The 8,659-nt window shown below is 59.4% G+C and overlaps 1 protein-coding gene across 1 annotated transcript; it reads left to right on the top strand.

The window, feature by feature from the left end:
- The first annotated feature begins 5,920 nt into the window (after nucleotides 1-5,920).
- LOC138100578 (serine/threonine-protein kinase pim-1-like) lies at nucleotides 5,921-7,646 on the top strand. Its single transcript, XM_068998447.1, has 4 exons — nucleotides 5,921-5,957; nucleotides 6,273-6,639; nucleotides 7,042-7,218; nucleotides 7,543-7,646. The coding sequence occupies exons 2-4, from the start codon at nucleotides 6,294-6,296 to the stop codon at nucleotides 7,644-7,646; spliced, it is 627 nt and encodes a 208-aa protein (XP_068854548.1). The 5' UTR covers nucleotides 5,921-5,957; nucleotides 6,273-6,293.
- The last annotated feature ends 1,013 nt before the right edge of the window (nucleotides 7,647-8,659 follow it).

Genomic DNA, 8,659 nt, shown 5'->3' with positions numbered 1-8,659 from the left:
AGCTCTTGGGGGCCTGAAACCACTAACAGTGGTGGAGGGGAGCCCAACACACTCCTCCTATGTATCCCTATCCTTTACACAGGGGAAGCCGTGGCTGAAATCCAGGAAAAACAGCGCTGTGGATCCAAGGAATCAGAAGCAGGATCTGTGTGGAGGGTGTCCCTCACGGGAGGCACATGAATCGAATTGAGCGAGGCTGAGGCAGGAGGGTCACGCCGAGCAGAGAAGGGCGTCCATGCCAAGGCCCAGGGCAGCCCTGTCCCGGGAAGTGCGCAGGGAGCGGATCCTTGAGCTGCTGCACGTTCGCGCTGCCCTCGCTCAGCCGGGAGCCCCCTCGTTGCCCAGGGGGAGCTGGTGGCAGTGGGGAGTGGGAGAGGGAAAGATCTGTCCTACACCTCCATGGACTCTGATGCCGCGTTCCTGGACTGCGCCAAATGGCTGCCCTGTTGGGAACAGAACCAGAGACTTCCCATCAACATCCTGATTTACTGCTCCAGAAAAAGAAAAATCCCAAACATTAATTCCAAGGGGGATAATTTAATATCTCCTCGGCATCTGGAGATCTATTACCTGAATCCAGTCATGAGTTTCCTTCAGGTCTCCTCCCTCGGGACCAGTTAAACAGGAGGTGGGGTTAAACCCTTCCCCCCTACTTAATTCTAAATCCTCCTGTTCCATGAGAGGCTCTTTTGGTCAACAAAGCCTTAACTTGATGTGAAGCTTAAGGGTTAGAGAGCCTCCTGCCGTCCTCAGTTACCATGAAAACCGTGGCTGCACAATTTTGCAAACGATGGGGCCACCCCTCGCCGAGGGGTCTAACATTTCAGAAGAACGGGCCATCGGTCTTCAAGTACCGCCCCGTGGTGTTCTTGCACTAGAACTCCTCTGGCGTGGTCCTGTTCAACATCCACATAAAATGCAAATACTTCTTCCCTGTTTGGAAGGGCTAGGGCAGGAGCCTCAGTTCATCTGCTTTTTAACACTTTAAAATTCTGCCAGGTTCTCACCTTGAAGGATAGCAGTGTTATAGGGAAACATCCGTGGCTCCAAAAGACCTGCCTTTAACAGGGACTCAGTAAAAGGCTGTAACCCCTTCCTTCCCTCCTGAAAGAGGGTATTGCTTTTTAAACACCACTTGTCCTGGTGGCTTCAAAGTGATTTGGAGAGGTTCCATATCTAATTTTCCACATTTCCCTGGGTCTACTTCAGCATAGGTCTTCTCAGGCATTTGACAGACAGTTACAGCAGTGGTAGCTTCCTTATCACCTTTCACAATATTAATTTACATTCCCAGTTTAGCCATCAAATCCCTTCCCAGTAAATTACAATCACAATCAGGAAGAAACAGAAATTCATGCCTTTCAAACCTATCCCCCGCATTTACCAATAGTGGTTGAATAAAATGCAGCTGCTTCTCTATCCCACTTGGTCCCTGAATAATCAAAGAACTTCTTGACACTTTCCCCCCTTAGGCCTAAAGTTGCAAGTGGATCGAGAGGTCCCGTGTGTCCCAGGGAACTGACTTGCTCTCTGTCTGCACCAACCCTGCCTGTTAGCAAGGGCCCCAGTGTGGTGAGTCCCTGGTACGATGGGAGCCCCTGACACCCCTACCAATCCATTTCCATCAAACGGTGGCTCTGCGGTCACTCCCGCGTCCAGTGTCCTTCTGCCCTGCAGATGGCACTGATCCCTTCCCCATCGCGGTTTCGATCGGCTCTGCTCTGTGCTGCCCACCCCGTCCCCTGGATCCTGGGGGTCCCCTTGATCCCTGAGGTTTATAACCCAAATCCTCCACCCTGGCCCCACAAGCCAATCTGGTGCAGGGTCATCTGCTGGATCCCTGCCACCTGTGTCCTAGGGGCTCTTGGTGTCTTGTACTGGCTTCCCCCTCCAGTTAGGCCAGGGTGGGACTGTAGGAACAATACCTCCTTGTTTTCCCTGCCCTGGAAGCTGGGGATACAAGGGACCTCCTACTTTGTGGCACTGTCTGCCACTCCCAGGGTCACACAGAGATACCCAGGGACATGCTGGAATGACACTTCCTTGCTCCATGGCGGCTCCCAGTGTCTTTCAGTGGCATCAGTAGGAGCTGAAGATGGCCTGGATACGCTCCCCAGCTGGTGGCCACCCTGGGCCACCCATCTTCATCGAGGGTGTCCCCAGCACTGTGGCACTGCCAGTATGTCCTGTCATCCATGCTGGAAGCCAGCTCGTGGATGGAGACCACAACCATGGGGCCCCAGGACGTTTGGAAGTAGCCAGGAAGATGGAGTGGGCTCCAGGCTGGGTGGTGGGATGCCCAACCCCACTGCCACAGCCCCTCTGGCTCTCACCTAAAGGTTTCAGGGTTCTCCTCTGCCACCACCTCCAGCACCCTGAGCAGCATGGAGCCACCTGGGACCCTTACTGAGGTGGAGTAGTGGAAGTATTTTCCCTGAACTGTGTTGGCAGAAGAGGAGGACAAGGATGTGCAGAGCCATCTGTCCCAAGGTCATGGCTGTGAGGACAAGAGAACAGCCGGGGAACATGGTGGGATGGCACCTGGCACCACCTTGCCCATCCAGGGCACCCTGAGAGCCAGCAGTGCCGAGCCTGCAGTGCCTGGTCCTCTGAGACCAAGTGCGTGGTCCTCCCTTTCCCTTCCCAGCCCCTCATCTCCTCCCCTCCCTGCCTTGCTGGGCTCTCCTCACTGCCTCCTCTTTGACCTCCTGGAGCAGCTGCTTATGGATGGACTCTCAGTGGAGACCCCCAGACAGGTCCATGGCAGGACGCTGGGGTTTGGCACCTTGTCGGGATTGAGGGGTCCCTCCAGGCACTGAAGCAACTGGAAGACCAGTTGTTACGGGGCCACTGGAAGGACAGGTGTGGCCACCATGTTTGCACTGGGGGCGGGAGGTCACTGGGATCCCACGTCCTGTCCGCAGTCTTTCTCCCAGCTTTTCGTGGGTGGCGGACACTCAGCTCAGCCCTCCACGGCTGTGCAGCCCACCAGGGCCAGCAGGACTGCAATGCCCAAAGCCATGGCAAGCATCTTCTCAGGACAGGCTGACCCCCTCAAGATGGCAGAATCCTGTGGGAATTGGGCTCTCTGGGCATCCTCTCTGCTTTTAGCTGTTGCCAGTGTCCTTGTCCCACAGACCCTGGCTCTGCCAAGTACCACCAGCTTCTCTGGGTGCTGAAGGGTGTCCAATGGAGGAGGCAGAGTGGTGCGAGGGACAGTGATCTTCCATTTGGGATTGCTGGGGACAGCTTGGACCAGAACAATATCCATGAGGCTGTGGCATTGGATGGGATTCATCCCAGTATGTCCCAGAAGGAACCCCCTAAATCATCTACCCAAGCTCCTGAAAGCCCAAGGAGGTCCATGCTGGCTCAATGCTCTCCAGCTGTATGCGACTTGACAGCAAGTGCTTGGACTTTCCAGGAAACTCCAGCCCTCTTAATCTAATCTTGATAGCAGGAAAAATGGTGGAGAAGGTCATGCTTGGCACTACTGGGAAGTGATGGGAAGGACAGTGCCAGTGTCAGCCGTGGGCAGCGTGAGATAACAGAGGGAAATTCTGGTCTAACTGATTGATTATCCTGCTGCCATAAGGTCACCTGTCTCATGGGTGATGGGAAGGCATTGCAGGTTGTATTTCAGGATTTTAAGAGGAGTTTTGATCCTGTCCCTCACAGAATCCTTCTGGAGCAGGTGTCCAGATGTGAGATGAGCAGGGACAGGGTGTGCTGGGTGAAGAACTGGCTGATGTACTGGTTTTCAATGGGATAGGATCCATTTTCTTCCCAGGAAGTGGAACAGAGTTGGATTTGGATTCAGGATGGGAATGCGGTGGATAGCATGCGGGTGGTTTGGATGTTGCTGAGCAGGGCTTGCTCTCCCCAAGGACTTTACAGTGTCCCATTGGGCAATCCATGTCCCATGCTCTGCAAGCAAGGAGGTGACACCACCATTGTTCCCCTCCTCATCCCTATGTCCTACTTAGACAAGAATCTTCCACCCACTCTGCTCCAGAGGGCCCTCAAGTGCCCACAGGGAGTCCCTTTCTTCCTCCTGTGGCACTGGAGAGCGCTGAGGTGGGCACAGGGCTGTGACGGCACAAAGGGGCTGAGCGCTGGCGAGAGGCAGGGCTGGGATGTCACCCGGCTGTCCTGGCCCACAGCACTGTGACATCACCGCGCAGTCGCTATGTAACACTGCCAGCACCTGCAGCTGCCAGTGCAGTCGCGATGGGACGCGCCGGAGCCATGTGTGACGGTGGCGTCCTGGTGATTGTGCTTGTCCTGCTGCTGGCCACTGTGGCTGTCTGGTGGGCCGTTGGCCACTGGCAACCAGGGAGGCGGCAGGCACGGACATCGAAGAGGCGCAAGCGCCCAGGGGTGCAGCCCAGAGGCTCACGGAGGAAGCGAGGAGCCCCTGTGGCTCCCAGGTCCTCCAGGCCTCGGGTGACCCCTCACAAGCGGCCACGTACTCCCGCGAGCCCTCTGGACAGCCCCTGCAGCTGCGGCCCCTGCGTGGCAGTGGCCCAGGAGCTGCAGGAACTGATGCTGCTGCTCTGGGCTCGCAATGGGACATGGGTGCCGCTCTGCTCTGGGATGTGGCAGGCATTGTGGAAAGAACTGGAGGAGCTGGTGAAGCGAGGCCACCTGCCCTGCTGTGGCTCGTCCAGCTCCTCCAGGAGCCTCCATCCCTTCAAGAGGCCGCTCCCAGCAAGATTATCCATCCCTGGGAGAGCCTCAACCCTTGCAAGGACGGCACACCATGAGGGACCCACCATCCAGGCAAGAAGCTCAGGCTGTCAGAGATCCTCCATCCTGCCACGAGCCTCCGCTATCTCTGACAGCTTCTATCCCCCGCAGACGCTCAGTGAGACCTGTCAGCCTGCAGAAGGTGCAGAGCCTGTGGACAGGTCTCCCAGCTCCCTTGGACTCACGGACTTCAACAATACGGGCGCAACCCTGACAACTGACGTGGCCAGGGAAAGCCCAGAAGTCCAAGTGGGAGCCCAGCCCGATCCAGGGGAGCCTTCTCAGGAGCAGGTGGCGGAGCAGCAAGTGAGCTGGAGCCAGCAGTTGCCGGCCCACAGCTCCCAGGACGCTGTGCCGGCTGTGCCAGCTGGCAACAGCCCGTGCCTGGTGGCAGAGATGACCCTCAAGAGACCCAGGAGGTTCCTCCATCTCCAGGAAGCTGCTCCAAGACGGCCACCGACTACCAGGAAGGCCTTTCTGGTAGCAGGTGAGATCTTCTGAGGAGCTGTCTGAGGCTCCCTCGGGGCTCTTGAGGGGCATCCACAGGCCAGGCCAGGGCCCTTGAGAGCAGCAGAGTCTCTGGCTGTTTCCAGTGCTTCTGATGCCACGGCTTCAAAAAACCCCTCCCTGGTTTGCAGCTGCTCCTGACACCCCCCTGTGCGAGTCCTCGGGCTGTAGCCCCGGCAGTCCTCAACAGCAGAGTCCAGCCCACGACGCCGGGGACAGCGACGGTGACGCCCTGCCCCGCTGCCCTCCGGCTCCTGCAGCCGCCTCTGCGCGCTCCCCTGCCCCAGCTCTGCCGCTCCCCTGCCCGACGGCTGCAAGGCGGTGGCCGCTGCCCGGCGCGCAGCAGGAAGCAGGTCAGAGCAACGTGGCCCGCGGTGGCTCGGCTCGCTTTACTCGCGGGCACTTGGCCGGGGGGGCCCTGGGCGCAAGGCTGATGGCTCGGTCTCGGTCGCAGGGCAAAAGAAGAAGCTGCAGGAGCTGTACCAGCTGGGCCCTCAGCTGGGCAGCGGTGGCTTCGGCACCGTTTTCTCGGGCATCCGCCTCTCAGACGGGAGTCCGGTAAAGTGGCCGAGACGGCGGGGCGCGGGAGGAGGGCCAGGGGCGGGGCGGGGCAGGGCTTGAGCTCAGCCCCGTCTCTCGTGGGCTTGCAGGTGGCCATCAAACGCGTGGCCCGGGAGAGCGTCCTGCGGTGGTACGAGCTGGTGAGTGAGCGGGGCCACCGCGACAGAGCGGGGCGTGGCGGGCAGGGATAAGGCCGGGGCCCCAGGGCGGGAGGCGGCGCAGGGCGGGGGGAGCGGGCGTGGGCTCAGCGTGCGAGCCGGAGCATCGCGGGCCCGGGGATGCCAAACACTGGTGATGGGGCCGGGCAGGGGGGCACCCCCCAAGCATCCCCTGGGCGGGAGGAAGCCCAAGCACCAGGGAGGCTGCCCAAGGGGGCACTGGGGCATCCCAGGCACGAGGCAGCGGAGCCACAGGGCAGTATCAGGCCTGCTGGAGGCACTGTCTCCTCCTCACAGCCCGACGGCACCCGTGTTCCCATGGAGATCGTGCTCATGGAGAAGGTGGGCTCTGGCTGCCACAACATCATCCAGCTCCTCGACTGGTTTGAGCTGCCTGACAGCTTCCTGCTGGTGATGGAGCGTCCGGAGCCATCGCAGGATCTCCTGGCCTTCCTGCTGGAGCAGGGGTTCCTGTGCGAGGAGATGGCGCGCTGGCTTTTCTGCCAGGTGCTGGAGGCCGTGCGGCACTGCACCGCCTGCGGCGTCCTGCACCGGGACATCAAGCCAGAGAATCTCCTCGTGGACCCGGAGAGCGGCGACCTGAAGCTCATCGACTTCGGTTGCGGCACCTTCCTCCAGGAGCAGGCCTTCACGCGATTTGCCGGTGAGCCCACAGGCCAGGCCCTGCTCCCAGTGCCAGGCACTGCACGGCCCCATTCCCTCCTGGGCTGTGGGCTGCGGCATTCAGCCGGCTGCCGGCTGCCCTTTGGCACGGGGCAGATGCTGTGCCCCAGGAGCCAGCTGCCAGCCCTGCCCACAGAGGGGGGCTGCCAAAGCCAGGCCCCGGCCGCTCGGCTTGGCAGGCCCGCAAGGGCTTGGGCTGCTCCGCTGGCCTTGTTTGCCTTGCAGAACGGTTTCTTGGCTTTGGCCAATTGGCTGGGGAACGCCCGGTGGCCTCGGGGGGAAGTTGTGGCCACCGGTGCAGCCCCTGCTTCCGCCAGGAGGCTGGCACCAGGCTCTGGAAGCCAGCAGCCTGCACCTGGACAGCGCCACCTGTCTCCCCTAGGAACACACATGTACAGCCCACCCGAGTGGATCTGCCTTGGCTGCTACCACGGCCATTCGGCAACCATCTGGTCCCTGGGTGTGCTGCTGTACGTCATGGTCTGCGGGAACATGCCCTTCCAGGAGGACCGTGACATCGTGTCGGGGCAGCTCTTCTTCTGGCAGCAGGTCTCTCCAGGTTGGTGTCTGGCCTCAAGAAGGCAGGCTTTGGCAGATGGCACCGCGCAGCCCAGCGTGGCCCTCACGCAGCTGCGCGGGAGGCCCATCTGCCCTCAAGAGCTGGCCGCAGGAGGCAGCCCGTGACGACGTGGTCGGTGTGGCCTGCTTGGCTGAAGGAGGTGGCGCGTGTCCTGCCGTGCCACTGTCCCGCAAAGGGCAGAGTCAGCCGGGAGGCTGGCACAGCTCTGAGCACACGCAGCATAGCCCGGGCCCTGGAGGCGCCGGGAGCAGCTGGGCAGGAGCCTTCTGCAAGTGACCGGCGCTTTCTGGTTTCTCTCCCCAGAGTGCCAACATCTGATCCGCTGGTGTTTGTCCAAGCACCCTGCGGACAGGCCAGCGCTGGAGGAGATCTTGCGCCACCCTTGGGTGCGGGGCAGGCGTCTTTGATGCCTTGCCAGAGCCTCTGCAGCACCCGATTACCGAGTCCCATGCAGGACTGAGGGCTCGAGAAATAAAACAATCACAAACCCATGCCGGGGTGTCAAGTCTGGTCCTGTTTAGCAACTTCAGCTAAAGAACCCTCTTGGGAAAAGGGGTAATCAGAGTGTTCCCTTCAGCCTTTGTCAAGCTTTTGATGCCTTTTCTCCAGGACGGTAGTTCTGTGTCTTCAAGCACAGGCTGTAGTACATGCAGGAGGAGCTGTAACCAGCCTAGAAAGGTAACAGTGAAACAACAGCCGCCCTTTCAAACTGACGCGGCCACTTGGGTTCACCAGAAGTGATACCTGGGCTCATGTGTGCATTCCAAGGGCCAGCAGGCGGCAGGGACAGAGATGCTGCTCACCTGCCAAAGCTGTGAGAAGAAGCAGAAACGCCAAAACATCATTTCAGGTCAAGCCCTAATGAACTCTTGCTCTTTCTTCCCCTCACACTGGCAGCAGGCAAATGCAGCCCGGTCTGCCTGGATTTAGGGGACAGCAACATCTAAAGGAGCTGTGCAGGGATGCACAGATGCTGAAAGAGACTCTACGGCAGATAGACATGCTCCAGCAGGCTCAGCCTCCCACACTGGGGCAGGGAAAGAGCATGAGGAGACCCCCGCTGCCGAGGAAGGAGCGGCAGAGAAAGTGATCCCTAGGGACTCCAAGGGAACCCCCCTGGTGTTACCAGCCTCTAACCCCATCTCACATTCGGGAGTTGTGTTATGTAACAGAGCAACTCTTGATAACTTTGTTGTACCATGTAGCCCAGAGCTTTAGAACACTGGGTGGAAGGAGTGGTATTTCTCCCCAGCTGCCTTCTGGAGACTTTGCTATGCCAACAAAGAATCCCTGAATGCTCATAGCACCTCCTGTCCAGCAAGGGAGGGAGACAAGGAAAAACAACCTCAAGTGGCCACAGACCTCCTCCTGCTTCTGCTGCATTTCACATTTTTCAGCCCCAGAAGTTCATCCATCTCTA

The sequence above is a fragment of the Aphelocoma coerulescens genome, unplaced genomic scaffold (genome assembly GCF_041296385.1).
Source record: "Aphelocoma coerulescens isolate FSJ_1873_10779 unplaced genomic scaffold, UR_Acoe_1.0 HiC_scaffold_114, whole genome shotgun sequence".
Taxonomy (NCBI): Eukaryota; Metazoa; Chordata; class Aves; order Passeriformes; family Corvidae; genus Aphelocoma; species Aphelocoma coerulescens.
Note: the sequence above shows the minus strand (reverse complement) of the source record. Positions and strands in the feature narration are given on the sequence as shown.